The following is a 23,325-nucleotide window of genomic DNA, read 5'->3' as shown; positions in this document are numbered from 1 at the left end:
ACAAACAGCAGTAGAATGGCCTTACTGAAGAGCTCTGACTTTCAACGTGGCACCATCATAGGATGCCACCTTTCCAACAAGTCAGTTTGTCAAATGTCTGCCCTGCTAGAGCTGCCCCAGTCAACTGTTAGTGCTGTTATTGTGAAGTGGAAATGTCTAGGAGCAACAACGGCTCAGCCGTGGAAAGCCTTCGCAGCAGATCGGAGGCTGTTGAAGCAGCAAAGGGGGAGGGGGGGACCAACTCCATATTAATGCCCATGATTTTGGAATGAGATGTTGGATGAGCAGGTGTTCATATACTTTTGGTCATGTTGTCTATGTTCCCTTAAGAGTTGTGCAAAGTAGGTAGAATCTTAATGAAAATGAATCACAGCTGTAATTCCCACCAAGTAAAATGTTTTAAAAAGTTGAAAGGGATGTAGACTTTCTATAGGCCCAGTATGTAAAAAATATTGGTAGCTTGAGGTTTCAATGTGAGGTACTAGTCATGTAAAATATATTGTTAGCTTGAGGTTTCAATGTGAGGTACTAGGCATGTAAAATATATTGGTAGTTTGAGGTTTCAATGTGAGGTACTAGTCATGTAAAATATATTGGTAGTTTGAGGTTTCAATGTGAGGTACTAGGCATGTAAAATATATTGGTAGTTTGAGGTTTCAATGTGAGGTACTAGGCATGTAAAATATATTGGTAGCTCGAGGTTTCAATGTGAGGTACTAGTCATGTAAAATATATTGGTAGATCGAGGTTTCAATGTGAGGTACTAGGCATGTAAAATATATTGGTAGCTCGAGGTTTCAATGTGAGGTACTAGTCATGTAAAATTAAATCAGTTTAGGTCACACACAAGCGTTGGTTTGAATAATCAAGCGTTATTGTTTTATTTATTAAAAAGAGAGAAAGCCCTGAAACATGCAGAAAACCTCTCCCTTGAAACTATATGACATACAGAATATCAACAGTATAGTACCTATTTAGTTGAATGACATACAGAATATCAACAACGATAGAGTACCTATTTAGTTGAATGATATACAGAATATCAACACCGATAGAGTACCTATTTAGTTGAATGATATACAGAATATCAACAGTATAGTACCTATTTAGTTGAATGACATACAGAATATCAACAACGATAGATTACCTATTTAGTTGAATGATATACAGAATATCAATCAACAGTATAGTCCCTATTTAGTTGAATGACAGAGTCAGTTGAATCCTATATACCACCTGATTATACATGACAGATGAAGACATGAAGAGATGTAAATGAATGACCATAGAGCTGAACTGTGGCTAGAAAAGCTAGAGAAGAGATGCAGACTCTTACTGTAGCCTAAAGAGTACTGTAGCCTAAAGAGTAGAGACAGTACCGAGACTATTCCATACTACAGGAGTCTACGTCAAACCAAGGAGCCAATGAGCTCAATGCCCTATCCAGGTGTCACTACCCAGAGGTGGAAGGCGTGTAGGTTTCACACTGGTCCCCGGTCAGGTGTGGGTCACAAGTGAGACTGTAGGTGAATTGGATGCCTCCCCAGCTGGCCCCACACTCCTCTCTGTGTGTCCCCTGCTGGAGGACGATGGTACAGCCACCCAGTAGGTCATCGCTGATCATGTCTTGATCCCAGGCCTCCACCTTTAGCGCCTGGTTTGTGTCCACGCGCCCCATGTTAAAGGCAGTGTTCCACACAGGATTGTAAGAATTGATCACAGGGGTTTGTTTGGGCGGAGATGTGCCGTATTGGACCACAGCATACCTGTAGCAAGTAGAGAAATGGGGAGTTGGAACCAAAATGGAGAGAAATACAGGGGATTGCTCTGGGTAATTAAAACTTCTTCAGGATTGGTGAGTCCCCTGCGGGACGGTTGAGCTAACGTAGGCTAATGCGATTAGCATGAGAATGTAAGTAACAAGAACATTTCCCTGGACATAGACATGTCTGATATTGTCAGAAAGCTTAATTTCTTGTTAATCTAACTGCACTGTCCAATTTACAGTAGCTATTACAGTGAAATAATACCATGCTATTTTTTGAGGAGAGTGGACAGTTTTGAACGTGAAAAGTTATTAATAAACAAATTAGGCACATTTGGGCAGTCTTGATACAACATTTTGAACAGAAATGCAATGGTTAATTGGATCAGTCTAAAACTTTGCACATACACTTCTGCCATCTAGTGGCCATCTAAATTGCACCTGGGCTGGAATAATACATTGTGGCCTTTCTCTTGCATTTCAAACATGATGGTACAAAAAAATATTTAAAAAACTTATTTTTTTCTTTGTATTATCTTTTACCAGATCTATTGTGTTATATTCTCCTACATTCCTTTCACATTTCCACAAACTTCAAAGTGTTTCCTTTCAAAACGAATATGCATATCCTTGCTACAGGCAGTTAGATTTGGGTATGTCATTTTAGGCGAAAATTAAAAAAAAGGGGCCAATCCTTTTAATTACTTTTCAATTACCATGACATGCCACAAGAGGGTGGTCCGACCTTATAAACTGTAGCTCCTGGCTACAGGATCAGGCTGGAGAACTGCAGAAACTGGCCTGTCACTAAAAGTGTCCTGTCACTAAAACTAGCCTGTTACTAAAAGTGGCCTGTCACTAAAACTAGCCTGTCACTAAAACTAGCCTGTTACTAAAAGTGGCCTGTCACTAAAACTAGCCTGTTACTAAAAGTGGCCTGTCACTAAAAGTGGCCTGTCACTAAAACTAGCCTGTTACTAAAAGTGTCCTGTCACTAAAACTAGCCTGTTACTAAAAGTGTCCTGTCACTAAAACTAGCCTGTTACTAAAAGTGGCCTGTCACTAAAACTAGCCTGTCATAAAGGTGTCCTGTCACTAAAAGTGGCCTGTCACTAAAACTAGCCTGTTACTAAAAGTGGCCTGTCACTAAAACTAGCCTGTCACTAAAACTAGCCTGTTACTAAAAGTGGCCTGTCACTAAAACTAGCCTGTCACTAAAACTAGCCTGTTACTAAAAGTGGCCTGTCACTAAAACTAGCCTGTCATAAAGGTGTCCTGTCACTAAAAGTGGCCTGTGACTAAAATTAGCCTGTCACTAAAAATGGCCTGTAACTAAAATTAGCCTGTCACTAAAAGTGCACTGCCATAAAAGTGGACTGTCAATAAAACTAGCCTGTCACCAAAAGTGGCCTGTCACTAAAAGTGGCCTGTCACTAAAACTAGCCTGTCACTAAAAGTGGCCTGTCACTAAAAGTGGCCTGTCACTAAAAGTGACCTACGATAAAAGTGGCCTGTCACTAAAACTAGCCTGTTACTAAAAGTTGCCTGCCATAAAAATGGCCTGTCACTAAAACTAGCCTGTCACTAAAACTAGCCTGTTACTAAAAGTGGCCTGTCACTAAAACTAGCCTGTCACTAAAAGTGGCCTGTCACTAAAAGTGGCCTGTCAATAAAACTAGCCTGTCACTAAAAGTGGCCTGTCACTAAAAGTGGCCTGTCACTAAAACTAGCCTGTTACTAAAAGTTGCCTGCCATAAAACTGGCCTGTCACTAAAACTAGCCTGTCACTAAAACTAGCCTGTCACTAAAAGTGGCCTGTCAATAAAACTAGCCTGTCACTAAAAGTGGCTTGTCACTAAAAGTGGCCTGTCACTAAAACTAGCCTGTTACTAAAAGTTGCCTGCCATAAAACTGGCCTGTCACTAAAACTAGCCTGTCACTAAAACTAGCCTGTCACTAAAAGTGGCCTGTCAATAAAACTAGCCTGTCACTAAAAGTGGCCTGTCACTAAAACTGGCCTGTCACTAAAACTAGCTTGTCACTAAAACTAGCCTGTCACTAAAAGTGTCCTGTCACTAAAAGTGTCCTGTCACTAAAAGTGGCCTGTCACTAAAACTAGCCTGTCACTAAAAGTTGCCTGTCAATAAAACTAGCCTGTCACTAAAAGTGGCCTGTCACTAAAACTAGCCTGTCACTAAAACTAGCCTGTCACTAAAAGTGGCCTGTCAATAAAACTAGCTAATGCTATCATCATCTACTTGTTGTGGTGAATCCCAGCCACATACAACTCTCTTCTCTTCCTTTCCTCTTTTTCTAGCTCTCTTTCCTTTCCTAGCTTCCTTTCCTGTGTTTGCCACGGCCAGTAGACGGTGAGGGTCAGGGTTTTAGTAAGGATTGGTCATAAAAAAATTAAAAAATAAATGCATTTTTGACAACATTTGTTTGTCCTTTCCGGTTTATTGAGAAACCATTGAAAGTAGATGGCCTTTTTCAGTTTACTTCCTGCATTGACTGACTTCAATTTGAATTGACCCCAACTATGGTTTTAGTGAGGGGACACTTTTAGTGACAGGCTACGGATCTGCAGCTGGATGCATCTCAATCCTGGGGCCACCCCAGCTGGGGTGAGTCCTAAATGGCACATTATTCTCTACATAGTGTATAAAGGAGCGTAGTATAGGGAAAAGCATGACATTTAGATCTTCACACCAATACAACACTCTCACCCCTGATTCAGCCACACCTTTAATCCAGTCCAACACTCTCACCCCTGATTCAGCCACACCTTTAATCCAGTCCAACACTCTCACACCTGATTCAGCCACACCTTTAATCCAGCCCAACACTCTCACACCTGATTCAGCCACACCTTTAATCCACTCTCACACCTGATTCAGCCACACCTTTAATCCAGTCAAAAGATTTACACACCTGATTCAGCCACACCTTTAATCCAGCCCAACACTCTCACACCTGATTCAGCCACACCTTTAATCCAGCCCAACACTCTCACACCTGATTCAGCCACACCTTTAATCCAGGCCAACACTGTCACACCTGATTCAGCCACTCAAGGGCTTGATGATTAGTTAGTTGACAAATGTGCTGGCTAAGGCACAGTAACATAACCTACGAATGAGTGACACCAGAAAACCAGTCTCCTGCCAGACCCCAGGCTTTGTCCACCGTCACTTCCAGTATTCCCTTCGAGGACTCTTTGAGGCAGCAGTTTGGGTCACGGCTCCCACAGGACAGTTCTCCGGTGCTCTTTGGGAGGGCATTCTCCTTCAGGTACTCTAGGACAGCCTCCTTTGTATTTTGAACAAAATGTTAACATATTAATTGACATATAACATATAACAACCCCATTTTAGGTTTTATTCATGTAGTCTATGACAAGAATCTCCAATCTCTAGAACAGAACAAAACAAAATAGAACAGAAGAAAACAAATTAGAACAGAACACAATAGAACACAATAGAACACAATAGAACAGAACAGCACTGAATAGAATATAACAGAAAATAATATAAAAGAACAGAACACAATAGAATAGAACAGCATATAACAGAATAGAACAGAATATCAGAACAGAATATAACAGAATAGAATATAACAAAACATAATAGATTAGCCTTGATGTACATCATGTACAGTACCAGTCAAAAGTTTGGACACACCTACTCATTCAACGGTTCTTCTTTATTTTTTACTATTTTCTACAATGAATGATAATAGTCAAGACATCAAAACTATGAAATAACACATATGGAATCGTGATTTATTTAGAATTCAAGACACACTTAACCAACATGGCTACCACAGCATTCTGCAGCGAAACACCATCCCATCAGGTTTGCGTTTAGTGGGACTATCATTTGTTTTTCAACAGGACAATGACATAACACACCTCCAGGCTGTATAAGGGCTATTTGACCATGAAGGAGAGTGATGGAGTGCTGCATCAGATGACCTGGCCTCCACAATCACCCAACCTCAACCCAATTGAGATGGTTTGGGATGAGCTGGACCACAGAGTGAAGGAAAAGCAGCCAACAAGTGCTCAGCATATGTGGGAACTCCTTCAAGACTATTGGAAAAGCATTCCAGGTGAAGCTGGTTGAGAGAATGCCAAGAGTGTGCAAAGCTGTCATCAAGGCAAAGGGTGGCTATATTGAAGAATTTCAAATATATTTGGATATGTTTAATACTTCTTTGGTTACCACATGACTCCATATGTGTTATTTCATAGTTTTGATGTCTTCACTATTATTCTACAATGTAGAAAATATTAAAAATAAAGAAAAACCCTGGAATGAGTAGGTGTGTCCAAACTTTTGACTAGTACTGTATATCAACAACAAAAGATCACCTTCACTCTCTCCCGGACCCTCTTGTCGCGTATGAGCAGGTGCAGAGGCCTCAGAGAATAGGAGATGGCGTCAGGGCGGTCCTTCAGGGTGCTCATCCAACTACGGAACCCCACTGAGTCATTACGGTTGAGTGACAGCTCCCCCAGCCAACCGGAGCCTCCCACCACCTTGGTGTGGTGGCTGAGGAAGCTAGAGCTGTCGGAGGTCTTCGAGTCACGGTTGTCCAGAACTTTGGAGCAACTTTGGACGCTAGGGGAAACTTTACTTCTCCCCAGGCCCACATCAAGACCTGTGGACAAGCAGGATTCCACCTGAGGAAGTGATGTTCTGAATGTTAACCAATGCTATGTAACTGAACCAATGCTATGAAACTGAACCAATGCTATGAAACTGAACCAATGCTATGAAACTGAACCAATGCTATGAAACTGAACCAATGCTATGAAACTGAACCAATGCTATGTAACTGAACCAATGCTATGTAACTGAACCAATGCTATGTAACTGAACCAATGCTATGTAACTGAACCAATGCTATGTAACTGAACCAATGCTATGTAACTGAACCAATGCTATGTAACTGAACCAATGCTATGTAACTGAACCAATGCTATGTAACTGAACCAATGCTATGTAACTGAACCAATGCTATGTAACTGAACCAATGCTATGTAACTGAACCAATGCTATGTAACTGAACCAACGCTATGTAACTGAACCAACGCTATGTAACAGAACCAACGCTATGTAACAGAACCAACGCTATGTAACAGAACCAATGCTATGTAACTGAACCGACGCTATGTAACTGAACCGACGCTATGTAACTGAACCGACGCTACGTAACTGAACCGACGCTACGTAACTGAACCAATGCTACGTAACTGAACCAACGCTATGTAACTGAACCAACGCTATGTAACAGAACCAACGCTATGTAACAGAACCAATGCTATGTAACTGAACCAACGCTATGTAACTGAACCAACGCTACGTAACTGAACCAATGCTATGTAACTGAACCAATGCTATGTAACTGAACCAATGCTATGTAACTGAACCAATGCTATGTAACTGAACCAACGCTATGTAACTGAACCAACGCTATGTAACTGAACCAACGCTATGTAACAGAACCAACGCTATGTAACTGAACCAACTGAACCAATGCTACGTAACTGAACCGATGCTACGTAACTGAACCAATGCTACGTAACTGAACCGATGCTACGTAACTGAACCAATGCTATGTAACTGAACCAATGCTATGTAACTGAACCAATGCTACGTAACTGAACCAATGCTATGTAACTGAACCAATGCTATGTAACTGAACCAATGCTATGTAACTGAACCAACTGAACCAATGCTATGTAACTGAACCAATGCTATGTAACTGAACCAATGCTATGTAACTGAACCAACTGAACCAATGCTATGTAACTGAACCAATGCTATGTAACTGATAACTGAACCAATGCTATGTAACTGATAACTGAACCAATGCTATGTAACTGAACCAATGCTATTTAACTGAACCAATGCTATTTAACTGAACCAATGCTATTTAACTGAACCAATGCTATGTAACTGAACCAATGCATATAATTACAATCCAAATACTTGTCATGGATGGAGAAATGGAATGCTTAAAGGCGCTAAAATGGCGTCATTTCCAAAACACTCTAAATATAAAAAATTATTGAGGACCTGGTTTGTAGAGAGGCCACTGTGTGAAGCCTGACAGGTGCGTATTGCTGTGGTCATCGTCAGCCGGCCTCCCAGGTCAACCTGGCGGATGTAGTGAGTCCCATAGGTGTCTATGAGCCGGCGGTACTGGGCCTTAGAGGTCTCAGAGTATGAGTCCAGACGATCAATGTCCTTACGGAACTCATCGCTGAGAGTTGGAGTGTTTGGCGTGCGATAACTGGAACACAGGAGAGTGTTCAATCAATCAATCAATCAATCAATCAAGAAGGCATTCCAAGTTGGAGTCTAGTATGTTGCAGACTGTCGATCTGACTTCAGATTCTCTGGCTACTTAGACTGCGTTTCCACAGGCTTATGCCCAGTTCTTTGTTCTTTTTCATTCAGGAAAATGACCCTTCTAGTTATTTATATATTATAATACTGTAAGCCTTCTAAGTTGCGGGTGGATCTCCTCCTACAATTTTGCACCGATTTATTTAATTTTAGGTTTAAAAGAAGCGTGTCGTCCTCTTACATGGTCCTGTCAACTTTACAGTGAGTGTACAAAACACAACAAGGTGTTCCACCTTCCTAATATTGAGTTGCACCCCTCTTTGACCTCAGAACAGCCTCAGTTTGTCGGGGTATGGACTCTACAAGGTGTCGAAAGCGTTCCACAGGGACGCTGGCCCATGTTGACTCCAATGCCTCCTACAGGCATGTCCGTTTGGCTGTATGTCCTTTGGGTGGTGGACCATTTTTTGATACACACAGAAAACTGTTGAGAGTGAAAAACCCAGCAGTGTTGCAGTTCTTGACACAAACCGGTGCGCATGGTACCTACTTGCCTGAATGGTAAACATACACAATCCATGTCTCAATTGTCTCAAGGCTTAAAAATCCTTCCTTTACCTGTCTCCTCCCCTTCATATACACTGATTGAAGTGGATTTAACAAGTCACATCAACAAGGGATCATAACTTTCACCTGTATTCACCTGGTCAGTCATGGAAAGAAAAGGTGTTCCTAATGTATTGAATATTCCATGTGTTCGGTTTATTTTCCTAGTTTTTGTGTTTTGTAATGTCCTGTATCCCTAGGATACCATGGTGTCACAATGTAAATGATGGAAGCATTTCTAGGTCAATTTAGAATTTGTAGAATGACTACATTACCCATAATGCTCATTGACTTTCCAAATTACCATGGCAATTATGCGTCACAATAGTAATATTAATATTCAACAATCGACTCAAATTAGCTGCATTTAACTTCGTTTTAGTTGTTTTCTATTGATATTTCTCTGTAAATATCCAATAAAAATGATTCCAGCTGATTCATGATTTCCACTGGCTGAGAAAAGCTCCGGACTCGACACATTCATTACTATGGGACAGCTGGAGATCGAATTTCAATATTGAAACAATGTTGCAAATGCCAGAGAGACAGACAGCAAAGTTTATCACCCATGAGGGCCACTAGATCATTTGGGCTAGTATTAATGAATTACAAGGGTAACTAGTATTAATGAATTACAAGGGTAACTAGTATTAATGAATTACAAGGGTAACTAGTATTAATGAATTACAAGGGTAACTAGCAGGAACTGACATTTATTGATCTAGCGAATGGGTTTTGAGTTTCCACTTCCTCAGATGGTGATTAGCCCCAAGTGAATTAGCCAATGTGATATTTGTACACAAAATCGATGTCAGCAAATGAATCACTATCAATCAAAATAAACCTGCAATTCTGGAGTCCTATTTTGACAGTAAAATTCTAGCAACAATAGCCTAATTGTCAACCACTGGTTTAGGTGTTGCACATCACCATATATTTATCATGCATTCATGTCAGATGAAACAACTTATTTATTGAATCATACCATCTCAATCGCACTGTGATCGACTTCATAATATTACTACAAATGTTTTCTATTGCGTGACGCCATTACACAATGTTCAATGAGACCAAGTCATGGGCTGGTGCAGTGGCACAGCGGAGAAAGATCTTCTGGAGCTTTTCCTGTTTTAAACATGTATGGATAACACGGGATCATGGTAGGCCTATCACAACATTGAGAGAGAAAGCAGGTGCCATGACAACACAGGAAAGAGAGTTTTTTTAAATGCTCCGGAGTTGAGAAAATTACTATAGAGCAGATAAAAACATTGCTGATTTGTAGGAGGGGGGAATTGCATTGAATCAAATTATTGATTTCCAATGATTTACCACTCGTAAGGGCAGGCTACCATTAGTTATTATTATTATTGTTATTTTTTTTTTTTTTTTTTTGTTATTATTATTATTACCTGTAGTGGCGGCAGCGGAGAATCTGCGAAAAGAAGGAGTAGCGGTTGTCTCTGGTCTTCTTCTTGGCAAATCTGGTTATATCTGACTGTGACCCTCCCATCTCTATGCCAACAGATACCCCATTCTCCAGACCCAGATCCAGATCCACCTTCCAGTCTTTAGAGTTCTCGTTGGCAGTAGCCTCTGCCAGGTTATTGGAGAGGAGAAGAGAAGAGAAGAGGAGTTTCCTGTCCAAATAGGAACATTTCCATCAAGTAAACACAACGTTTTCCAAAGCAGTCAGAAACCATCCTACTCACCTGACAGAGGCATGAGAGTGGCTGGAGATATCCTCAGTACAGTGGCTGTAGGGCCTCCAGTCTACAACAGACAGGGGTATTTTCTGCAGCTCGTTCCCCTGTAGGGGGTTACTACACAGTGTACAGGTTTTATTGGGGGACAGGTAGGTCTTCAGGTCGATCAGGTAGGCCCCTTTACGTTTCAGGGTCACCACGTCAAACCCCTCCCCTGCCAGGTTGTGACCGGGGACGAAGGGGGCGGAGTCACACTGGGATTGGCTGGCAGTAGGACAGGTGAGGGCGGAGTCCAGGTGAAAAAGGAGAAGGAGGAGAGGAAGGAAGAAGAGGGGAGGGGCTGGGAAGGTCATGACTAAACTAGAGGGAGGGAGGAGAGAGAGAGAGAAAATGGAGGACAGAGTATGAGAGAGAGAGAGAGAGAGGAGAATGAAAGGCAAAGAGAGAAAGCGTTTAAACTCACCTCAACACAAACCTAGAAATACATTTCACACGAATTTCAAAACTGCAATAAATGACAAATTATTAAATGACAAATACATGATTTTCCCTAAGCCCTAAACCTAACCTAACCTTAACCCTAACCCTAGCTCCTAACCCTAAACCTAACCCTAGCTCCTAACCCTACACCTAACCCTAAACCTAACTCTAGCTCCTAACCCTAAAACTAACTCTAGCTCAGGTCACACCTCACCACCCATATTAAACAGGTCACACCTCACCCCCCATATTAACCAGGTCACACCTCACCACCCATATTAAACAGGTCACACCTCACCCCCCATATTAACCAGGTCAAACCTCACCCCCCATATTAATCAGGTCACACCTCACCACCCATATTAAACAGGTCACACCTCACCCCCCATATTAACCAGGTCACACCTCACCACCCATATTAAACAGGTCACACCTCACCCCCCATATTGACCAGGTCACACCTCACCCCCCATATTGACCAGGTCACACCTCACCCCCCATATTGGTCAGGTCACACCTCACCCCCCATATTGGTCAGGTCACACCACACCTCACCCATATTGGTCAGGTCACACCACACCACCCATATTGATCAGGTCACACCTCACCACCCATATTGACCAGGTCACACCTCACCACCCATACTGATCAGGTCACACCACACCACTCATATTGATCAGGTCACACCTCACCACCCATATTGACCAGGTCACACCTCACCACCCATACTGATCAGGTCACACCTCACCACCCATATTGACCAGGTCACACCTCACCACCCATATTAATCAGGTCACACCTCACCACACTAACACAAATGCAGCAAACATACAGTATCTCAAAGGCCATTAAAAGGACGGTGATCAGTGTTTAGGGGAAATGGGCCGTTTAATACAAACTGTAATGCAACGTTTATTGAACGGTCATGCAACGTTTATAAACTTGTCATGCAACGTTTATAAACTTGTCATGCAACGTTTATAAACTGTCATGCAACGTTTATTGAACTGCCATGCAACGTTTATTGAACTGTCATGCAACGTTTATTAACTGTCATGCAACGTTTATTAACTGTCATGCAACGTTTATTAACTGTCATGCAACGTTTATTAACTGTCATGCAACGTTTATTAACTGTCATGCAACGTTTATTAACTTATGCAACGTTTATTAACTGTTATGCAACGTTTATTAACTGTTATGCAACGTTTATTAACTGTCATGCAACGTTTATTAACTGTCATGCAACGTTTATTAACTGTCATGCAACGTTTATTGAACTGTCATGCAACGTTTATTGAACTGTCATGCAACGTTTATTGAACTGAACACACAGTAGCAGCATCAGACAGACACCCAACAAAATAAAAGTCCAGAGACAGGTTTACAAAATAAGAGTCCTTTAATGGTGGGAGATGAACAGATCATATGAAGTACCTCTTAGCAGATTCAAGCTTACAAAAACCCTTCCCCACATGCATACTGGGTATTGTAGTTCCTTGGAACATAGGAGATACAGTGAAGCAGTAAATGGAATGGGGTGGAGACTACAAACATGGCAGACAGTGGCCTGTGCCCTGACTATTTTACCACCTAAGGGATGTTGGTAGCCGTTTAAATAATCCCATGAGTCAGCCTTCTACATGTCGGTCTCCTATGAGAGAGTATGGGCCACTGGTCTACCACTAACCATCTGACATGTTATCACTGAGAGAATAATGCCTTGGCAAACAGAGAGGGGACACTATAAAGTAGGGGGAGGAGGGGTAATGGTCCATGTGAACACACACACACACTCGTTCGCTCAGTCAGTCAGTCCCTACAGGGCTCTTATTTTCACACACACAACGATGTAGCCATGGCAACAGGTACAAGGGATAAGGGGTGTTGATGGTGTACGGTGGTGGGGGGGGGGGTATTTGAACGGTGGTGGGGGGGGGGTATTTGAGGTGGAAGGGATGGCTTCTAAGGGGAGTAGGGAGGACAAGAGGGGGGGTGGGAGGTAGGAGGGGTGGAGGAGGTATTCAGGGGGTGACGGGGGTATTCAGGGGGTGACGGGGGTATTCAGGGGGAGACGGGGGTATTCAGGGGGAGACGGGGGTATTCAGGGGGAGACGGGGGTATTCAGGGGGAGACAGGGGTATTCAGGGGGAGACAGGGGTATTCAGGGGGAGACGGGGGTATTCAGGGGGAGATGGGGGTATTCAGGGGGCGACGGGGGTATTCAGGGGGCGATGGGGGTATTCAGGGGGAGATGGGGGTATTCAAGGGGTATTCAGGGGGAGATAGGGGTATTCAGGGGGAGATGGGGGTATTCAGGGGGAGATGGGGGTACTCAGGGGGTATTCAGGGGGAGATGGGGGTATTCAAGGGGTATTCAGGGGGTCAGAGTTTGTCTCTATCCCGTGCGGAGGATGACGTGAACTCCAGAATCGGTGAACACCGGACCACTCATGTCTCCCACCTTCAGAGCAAAGGACGCATCCTCAAACGGCTTCTGCATCTGACCTGAAACACACAAACTCTTCTATCACAACTAAAACAGGAAATACCTGGAAAACATGACTTTGTGCCGGTCTGTGATTGCATGCTTGTGCGTGAGACTGGATAGTATATTTTCCATTTGACCGTGTGTGTGTGTGTGTGTGTGTGTGTGTGTGTGTATAGTATATTTTCCATTTGACCGTGTGTGTGTGTGTATAGTATATTTTCCATTTGACCGTGTGTGTGTGTGTGTATAGTATATTTTCCATTTGACCGTGTGTGTGTGTGTGTATAGTATATTTTCCATTTGACCGTGTGTGTGTGTGTGTGTATAGTATATTTTCCATTTGACCGTGTGTGTGTGTGTATAGTATATTTTCCATTTGACCGTGTGTGTGTGTGTGTATAGTATATTTTCCATTTGACCGTGTGTGTGTGTGTGTATAGTATATTTTCCATTTGACCGTGTGTGTGTGTGTGTGTGTGTATAGTATATTTTCCATTTGACCGTGTGTGTGTGTGTATAGTATATTTTCCATTTGACCGTGTGTGTGTGTGTGTGTGTGTATAGTATATTTTCCATTTGACCGTGTGTGTGTGTGTGTGTGTGTGTATAGTATATTTTCCATTTGACCGTGTGTGTGTGTGTGTGTGTATAGTATATTTTCCATTTGACCGTGTGTGTGTGTGTATAGTATATTTTCCATTTGACCGTGTGTGTGTGTGTGTGTGTGTGTGTGTGTGTGTGTGTGTGTATAGTATATTTTCCATTTGACCTTGTGTGTGTGTGTGTGTATAGTATATTTTCCATTTGACCGCGTGTGTGTGTGTATAGTATATTTTCCATTTGACCGTGTGTGTGTGTGTATAGTATATTTTCCATTTGACCGTGTGTGTGTGTGTGTGTGTGTGTATAGTATATTTTCCATTTGACCTTGTGTGTGTGTGTGTGTATAGTATATTTTCCATTTGACCGTGTGTGTGTGTATAGTATATTTTCCATTTGACCGTGTGTGTGTGTGTGTGTATAGTATATTTTCCATTTGACCGTGTGTGTGTGTGTATAGTATATTTTCCATTTGACCGTGTGTGTGTGTGTGTAGTATATTTTCCATTTGACCGTGTGTGTGTGTGTGTGTGTGTGTGTGTGTGTGTATAGTATATTTTCCATTTGACCGTGTGTGTGTGTGTGTGTGTGTGTGTGTGTATAGTATATTTTCCATTTGACCGTGTGTGTGTGTGTATAGTATATTTTCCATTTGACCGTGTGTGTGTGTATAGTATATTTTCCATTTGACCGTGTGTGTGTGTGTATAGTATATTTTCCATTTGACCGTGTGTGTGTGTATAGTATATTTTCCATTTGACCGTGTGTGTGTGTGTGTGTGTGTGTGTGTGTGTGTGTATAGTATATTTTCCATTTGACCGTGTGTGTGTGTGTGTGTATAGTATATTTTCCATTTGACCGTGTGTGTGTGTGTGTGTGTGTGTATAGTATATTTTCCATTTGACCGTGTGTGTGTGTGTATAGTATATTTTCCATTTGACCGTGTGTGTGTGTGTATAGTATATTTTCCATTTGACCGTGTGTGTGTGTGTGTATAGTATATTTTCCATTTGACCGTGTGTGTGTGTGTGTATAGTATATTTTCCATTTGACCGTGTGTGTGTGTGTGTATAGTATATTTTCCATTTGACCGTGTGTGTGTGTGTGTATAGTATATTTTCCATTTGACCGTGTGTGTGTGTGTGTATAGTATATTTTCCATTTGACCGTGTGTGTGTGTGTGTGTATAGTATATTTTCCATCTGACCGTGTGTGTCTGTGTGTGTGTGTGTGTATAGTATATTTTCCATTTGACCGTGTGTGTGTGTGTGTATAGTATATTTTCCATTTGACCGTGTGTGTGTGTGTGTGTGTGTGTGTGTGTGTGTGTGTGTATAGTATATTTTCCATTTGACCGTGTGTGTGTGTGTGTGTGTGTATAGTATATTTTCCATTTGACAGTGTGTGTGTGTGTGTGTGTATAGTATATTTTCCATTTGACAGTGTGTGTGTGTGTATAGTATATTTTCCATTTGACAGTGTGTGTGTGTGTGTGTGTATAGTATATTTTCCATTTGACAGTGTGTGTGTGTATAGAATATTTTCCATTTGACCGTGTGTGTGTGTGTGTATAGTATATTTTCCATTTGACCGTGTGTGTGTGTGTGTGTGTATAGTATATTTTCCATTTGACCGTGTGTGTGTGTGTGTGTGTGTGTGTGTGTGTGTGTGTGTGTGTATAGTATATTTTCCATTTGACTGTGTGTGTGTGTGTGTGTATAGTATATTTTCCATTTGACCGCGTGTGTGTGTGTGCGTATAGTATATTTTCCATTTGACCGCGCGTGTGTGTGTGTGTATAGTATATTTTCCATTTGACCACGTGTGTGTGTGTGTATAGTATATTTTCCATTTGACCGCGTGTGTGTGTGTATAGTATATTTTCCATTTGACCGCGTGTGTGTGTGTGTGTGTGTGTATGTGTATAGTTTCCATTTGACCGCGTGTGTGTGTGTGTGTGTGTGCGTGTGTGTTACCTCTGCCGAACAGTCCCAGGTCTCCTCCGTTGCGTGCGGAGCTGCAGTCACTGAACTGAGAGGCCAGAGCCTCAAACTCCTCCTCTCCTGACTGCATCTGCTCTATGTACTCTACAACATGTTAACACACACCATGTTATATAACACTTACACTGCAACATGTTAACACACACACATACACACAACAACATGTTAAACACACACACACACTCTGCAACATGTTAATAACACACACACTCTGTAACATGTTAATAACACACACTCTGTAACATGTTAATAACACACACTCTGTAACATGTTAATAACACACACTCTGTAACATGTTAATAACACACACTCTGTAACATGTTAATAACACACACTCTGTAACATGTTAATAACACACACTCTGTAACATGTTAAACACACATACACACACTGTAACATGTTAAACACACATACACACTCTGTAACATGTTAATAACACACACTCTGTAACATGTTAATAACACACACTCTGTAACATGTTAATAACACACACTCTGTAACATGTTAATAACACACACTCTGTAACATGTTAAACACACATACACACACTGCAACATGTTAATAACACACACACACTGCAACATGTTAATAACACACACACACTGCAACATGTTAATAACACACACACTCTGTAACATGTTAATAACACACACAGTGCAACATGTTAATAACACACACTGCAACATGTTAATAACACACACTCTGTAACATGTTAATAACACACACAGTGCAACATGTTAATAACACACACTGCAACATGTTAATAACACACACTCTGTAACATGTTAATAACACACACAGTGCAACATGTTAATAACACACACTGCAACATGTTAATAACACACACAGTGCAACATGTTAACAAACACACACACTGCAACATGTTAACAAACACACACACTGCAACATGTTAATAACACACACTGCAACATGTTAATAACACACACACTGCAACATGTTAACAAACACACACACTGCAACATGTTAACAAACACACACACTGCAACATGTTAATAACACACACAGTGCAACATGTTAACACACACACTGCAAAACCATCTCTCTCAACACACAGATACATGCACATATATTTATATGTATATATTCTTATTCCATTCCTTTACTTAGATCTGTGTGTATTAGGTCATTGTTGGGAATTGTTAGATTACTAGTTAGATACTACTGCACTGTCGGAACTAGAAGCACAAGCATTTCGCTACACTCACAATAACATCTGCTAACCCTGTGTATGTGACCAATAACATCTGCTAACCCTGTGTATGTGACCAATAACATCTGCTAACCGTGTGTATGTGACCAATAACATCTACTAACCATGTGTATGTGACCAATAACATCTGCTAACCGTGTGTATGTGACCAATAACATCTGCTAACCGTGTGCATGTGAACAATAACATCTGCTAACCGTGTGCATGTGACCAATAACATCTGCTAACCCTGTGTATGTGACCAATAACATCTGCTAACCCTGTGTATGTGACCAATAACATCTGCTAACCCTGTGTATGTGACCAATAACATCTGCTAACCCTGTGTATGTGACCAATAACATCTGCTAACCCTGTGTATGACCAATAACATCTGCTAACCCTGTGTATGTGACCAATAACATCTGCTAACCCTGTGTATGTGACCAATAACATCTGCTGAACACTGTGTATGTGACCAATAACATCTACTAACCATGTGTATGTGACCAATAACATCTGCTAACCCTGTGTATGACCAATAACATCTGCTAACCCTGTGTATGTGACCAATAACATCTGCTAACCCTGTGTATGTGACCAATAACATCTGCTGAACACTGTGTATGTGACCAATAACATCTACTAACCATGTGTATGTGACCAATAACATCTACTAACCATGTGTATGTGACCAATAACATCTACTAACCATGTGTATGTGACCAATAACATCTACTAACCATGTGTATGTGACCATTAACATCTGCTAACCATGTGCATGTGACCAATAACATCTACTAACCGTGTCTATGTGACCAATAACATCTACTAACCGTGTCTATGTGACCAATAACATCTACTAACCCTGTGTATGTGACCAATAACATCTACTAACCCTGTGTATGTGACCAATAACATCTGCTATGTGACCAATAACATCTGCTAACCATGTGTATGTGACCAATAACATCTGCTAACCATGTGTATGTGACCAATAACATCTGCTAACCATGTGTATGTGACCAATAACATCTGCTAACCATGTGTATGTGACCAATAACATCTGCTATGTGACCAATAACATCTGCTAACCATGTGTATGTGACCAATAACATCTGCTAACCATGTGTATGTGACCAATAACATCTGCTAACCATGTGTATGTGACCAATAACATCTGCTAACCATGTGTATGTGACCAATAACATCTGCTATGTGACCAATAACATCTGCTAACCATGTGTATGTGACCAATAACATCTGCTAACCATGTGTATGTGACCAATAACATCTGCTAACCATGTGTATGTGACCAATAACATCTGCTAACCCTGTGTATGTGACCATTAACATCTGATAACCATGTGTATGTGACCATTAACATCTGATAACCATGTGTATGTGACCATTAACATCTGATAACCATGTGTATGTGACCATTAACATCTGATAACCATGTGTATGTGACCAATAACATCTGATAACCATGTGTATGTGACCAATAACATCTGATAACCATGTGTATGTGACCAATAACATCTGATAACCATGTGTATGTGACCAATAACATCTGATAACCATGTGTATGTGACCAATAACATCTGATAACCATGTGTATGTGACCATTAACATCTACTAACCGTGTGTATGTGACCAATAACATCTGATAACCATGTGTATGTGACCAATAACATCTACTAACCATGTGTATGTGACCAATAACATCTGCTAACCGTGTGTATGTGACCAATAACATCTGCTAACCGTGTGTATGTGACCAATAACATCTACTAACCGTGTGTATGTGACCAATAACATCTACTAACCATGTGTATGTGACCAATAACATCTGATTTAAAATGCACATAGTTTATCAAACCGTCTCACACCATCTCTCTCAACACAGACAGTCAAATGTTTGATTAAATGTTGTCACACCAACTCGTTCCCTAGCTACTCACTCTGTATGAGGTCGAGGGCCTCGTCTTTGGAGCGTGTGATGTTCTCCTCCCTCCAGGAGGACGGGCGACGCGATTGGCTGTGCTTCACCAGGAGGTGGGAACAACGCACCTTGTCTGGCTCGCCACTCCCATCACCTACAATTCAATACAACTTTATTGTCCCCTCCCGTCACAACTTTATTGTCCCCTCCCATCCCCTACAACACAAAACAATTTATTGTCCACTTCCCTCACGAACAATACAACTTCATTGTGCATATGATGCTACAACAAACAGTCTTCTTCTCATCCCCCCAAACAGCAGCACACTTCACACACAGTAGAGGAGCAGCACACTTCACACACAGTAGAGAGGAGCAGCACACTTCACACACAGTAGAGGAGCAGCACACTTCACACACAGTAGAGGAGCAGCACACTTCACACACAGTAGAGAGGAGCAGCACACTTCACACACAGTAGAGGGGCAGCACACTTCACACACAGTAGAGGGGCAGCACACTTCACACACAGTAGAGGGGCAGCACACTTCACACACAGTAGAGGGGCAGCACACTTCACACACAGTAGAGAGGAGCAGCACACTTCACACACAGTAGAGGGGCAGCACACTTCACACACAGTTGAGTAGCAGCACACTTCACACACAGTAGAGAGGAGCACACTTCACACACAGTAGAGGTGCAGCACACTTCACACACAGTAGAGGTGCAGCACACTTCACACACAGTAGAGGAGCAGCACATTTCACACACAGTAGAGGGGCAGCACACTTCACACACAGTAGAGAGGGGCAGCACACTTCACACACAGTAGAGGAGCAGCACACTTCACACACAGTAGAGGAGCAGCACACTTCACACACAGTAGAGAGGAGCAGCACACTTCACACACAGTAGAGGGGCAGCACACTTCACACACAGTAGAGGGGCAGCACACTTCACACACAGTAGAGGGGCAGCACACTTCACACACAGTAGAGAGGAGCAGCACACTTCACACACAGTAGAGGGGCAGCACACTTCACACACAGTAGAGTAGCAGCACACTTCACACACAGTAGAGAGGAGCACACTTCACACACAGTAGAGGTGCAGCACACTTCACACACAGTAGAGGTGCAGCACACTTCACACACAGTAGAGGAGCAGCACATTTCACACACAGTAGAGGGGCAGCACACTTCACACACAGTAGAGAGGAGCAGCACACTTCACACACAGTAGAGAGGGGCAGCACACTTCACACACAGTAGAGAGGGGCAGCACACTTCACACACAGTAGAGAGGAGCAGCACACTTCACACACAGTAGAGAGGGGCAGCACACTTCACACACAGTAGAGAGGGGCACACTTCACACACAGTAGAGAGGAGCACACGTCACACAGAGTAGAGAGGGGCAGCACACGTCACACACAGTAGAGAGGAGCAGCACACTTCACACACAGTAGAGGAGCAGCACACGTCACACACAGTAGAGAGGAGCAGCACACTTCACACACAGTAGAGTAGCAGCACACTTCACACACAGTAGAGAGGAGCAGCACACTTCACACACAGTAGAGAGGAGCAGCACACTTCACACAGTAGAGAGGGGCAGCACACTTCACACACAGTAGAGAGGGGCAGCACAATTCACACACAGTAGAGGAGCAGCACACTTCACACACAGTAGAGGGGCAGCACAATTCACACACAGTAGAGGAGCAGCACACTTCACACACAGTAGAGGGGCACACTTCACACACAGTAGAGAGGAGTAGCACACTTCACACACAGTAGAGAGGAGTAGCACACTTCACACACAGTAGAGGGGCAGTACACTTCACACAGAGTAGAGAGGGGCACACTTCACCCAGAGTAGAGAGGAGCAGCACACTTCACACACAGTAGAGGAGCAGCACACTTCACACACAGTAGAGAGGGGCAGCACACTTCACACACAGTAGAGAGGGGCAGCACACTTCACACACAGTAGAGAGGAGCAGCACACTTCACACACAGTAGAGAGGAGCAGCACACTTCACACACAGTAGAGAGGAGCAGCACACTTCACACACAGTAGAGAGGAGTAGCACACTTCACACACAGTAGAGAGGAGCAGCACACTTCACACACAGTAGAGAGGAGCAGCACACGTCACACACAGTAGAGAGGAGCAGCACACTTCACACACAGTAGAGAGGAGCAGCACATTTCACACACAGTAGAGAGGAGCAGCACACTTCACACACAGTAGAGAGGAGCAGCACACTTCACACACAGTAGAGAGGAGCAGCACACTTCACACACAGTAGAGAGGAGCAGCACACTTCACACACAGTAGAGAGGAGCAGCACACGTCACACACAGTAGAGAGGAGCAGCACACTTCACACACAGTAGAGCAGCACAGGGTCAAACCAGAGTGCAGCGCCCCTGGATGGAGAGCATGTTGTTGGGTTAAGGGCCAGCACCCCCCCAGATCAGTTTTACAGTGCCCCACCAGGGATTCTAACGTGACCTTTCAGCTACAGGTCCATCCCCTTAGCTGCTGGGCGACCTACCTGACCCCACAGGACGCTCCCACTGGCTGGCATTGGTGATGTGGTTAAAGTAGTACACTCTACCTAGGAAAGGGAGGAGGATGGGGGGAGGAGGGAGAAAGAGGATGGGGAGGAGGGTGGGAGAGAGGGGGGAGGAAGAGAGGGGGGGTGGGGGAGAAGGGAGGGAGAGAGGGAAAGAGGACGGGAAGGGAGAGAAAGAGGATGGGGGAGGGAAAGAAAGAGGTAGGGGAGGGAGAGAAAGGACGGGGAGGGAGAGGGAGAAAGAGGACAGGAGTAGGGGAAGAGAGAGGAGAGGTGTTGGTTTGGGGGATGAGAAAGAGGGAGGCGATGCTACAACTAAAGTCTACTGAAGCTTCCTTTCCTTCATGTGCATTAATCTACACAGATAAAAGCATTAATCTACACAGATAAAAGCATTAAACTACACAGATAAAAGCAATAAATCTACACAGATAAAAGCATTAATCTATACAGAAAAAAGCATCTTGCTTTAGTCGTGGAATGGACAGAACTAATCTCAGTTAGTCGTCTTCACCAACTTTTAATGATATTGTGCTGAAGGCGTTGAGAAAATAGATATTTAACTTCTGCTCACTGGGCAGGCGCCTGCCATCCTAACACAGGTGTCGGAATGGTCCCAAGACGCGGGACAAAATTACGTCATTGTTATGGGCCTTGTTATTTTCTGCTACTTCGCGAGCTGGGTGTGAAATGAATGAATATGAATGACGACACCCCATACAATGACGACACCCCATACAATAGTCTATCTTCCAATACACATGTCCCTAAAAATAGTTTGATAATGAAATAAGTTACTGTCCAATGCAGTTGAACATTCGTCAAAACATGCATGCGCCGTTGCTAGTTTAGCTAGCTAGCTTGCTGGGTTAGACATGATGGTAATGACTGGCTAACGTTAGCCAACTAAACAACACCAGATGATAGCTTTTGATACACGCACTAGTCAAACGAATAACCATCAAACACAATTCACAAATAAACATGCGGCACCACCTAACGACGCAACAACCTAACTAGCTAAGTAATTTAGCTAAGCCGCTAACGCTAGCATTTGGGTTCGTTCGGTACAATCGTTTGCTATGCAAGTGGTTTGTGCACCAGCGACAAATTGTTCTGGACTGGGATGATATAACTAGTTAACGCTCTCTACCTACTCGAACTGCGGCTCATCCGCTTTTCCCACCCGGACGGCAGCTTCTCGTCCTCGGCGTCTGCCATTTTCCCTGCTTGCTTTCAAAACTGTGCAAGTCACTCCTCTTTTCCTCTCGTGGCTCGTAGAATGCGGCTGTAGGGAAAACCGTCTGCTGGTGATTCTGTTGTTGCACCTTCCGTCCGCCAGGTGTCAAAGAGCCATGTTTAGAATGTTCTTCACTTTTCTAGAAGATTTGCTTTTACATATGTGTGTTTTTTGTTGTTGTTGCATTAGACCTATTTCTCATGATAAACTACATTGGCTTAATCGAATGGCATGTTGATGTAATTTCGGCGGTTTATTCCGTTAATCTACTGTAAAATACCCTTATAGACTGATCTGACCGCATTTGTTATTTCATTGCAACTATTCGCAGCATTTC

General features: G+C 42.8%; 2 protein-coding genes across 4 annotated transcripts in view; both read right to left on the bottom strand.

The window, feature by feature from the left end:
- Positions 1-869: 869 nt before the first annotated feature.
- The window catches only part of LOC120019911 (perforin-1-like), a 79,620-nt gene continuing 57,164 nt past the window's right edge, over positions 870-23,325 (bottom strand). The window contains exons 4-7 of one of the 2 annotated variants that reach the window (XM_038963331.1): positions 7,849-8,065; positions 6,138-6,449; positions 4,899-5,074; positions 870-1,766 (exon numbers count right to left, since the gene is read on the bottom strand). In XM_038963331.1, the coding sequence (XP_038819259.1) occupies positions 1,454-1,766; positions 4,899-5,074; positions 6,138-6,449; positions 7,849-8,065 (1,018 nt within the window). In that variant the 3' untranslated portion in view covers positions 870-1,453. The remainder of the gene's footprint in view (positions 1,767-4,898; positions 5,075-6,137; positions 6,450-7,848; positions 8,066-23,325) is intronic. The other variant, XM_038963324.1, reaches the window with a different exon arrangement.
- On the bottom strand, positions 13,208-23,300 carry LOC120019939 (peptidyl-prolyl cis-trans isomerase NIMA-interacting 1-like). Of its 2 annotated transcripts, XM_038963353.1 has the most exons (5): positions 22,906-23,295; positions 21,728-21,790; positions 19,182-19,316; positions 15,981-16,091; positions 13,212-13,421 (listed from the first exon to the last, which is right to left on the bottom strand). In XM_038963353.1, exons 1-5 carry the CDS (start codon positions 22,967-22,969, stop codon positions 13,312-13,314), a joined length of 483 nt encoding a protein of 160 aa, XP_038819281.1. In that variant the 5' UTR covers positions 22,970-23,295; the 3' UTR covers positions 13,212-13,311. The 2 variants fall into 2 exon arrangements, with proteins under 2 accessions (XP_038819289.1, XP_038819281.1); XM_038963361.1 differs by lacking the exon at positions 21,728-21,790 and having other exon boundaries at positions 13,208-13,421; positions 22,906-23,300.

Source organism: Salvelinus namaycush, chromosome 2 (genome assembly GCF_016432855.1).
Source record: "Salvelinus namaycush isolate Seneca chromosome 2, SaNama_1.0, whole genome shotgun sequence".
NCBI lineage: Eukaryota > Metazoa > Chordata > Actinopteri > Salmoniformes > Salmonidae > Salvelinus > Salvelinus namaycush.
Note: the sequence above shows the minus strand (reverse complement) of the source record. Positions and strands in the feature narration are given on the sequence as shown.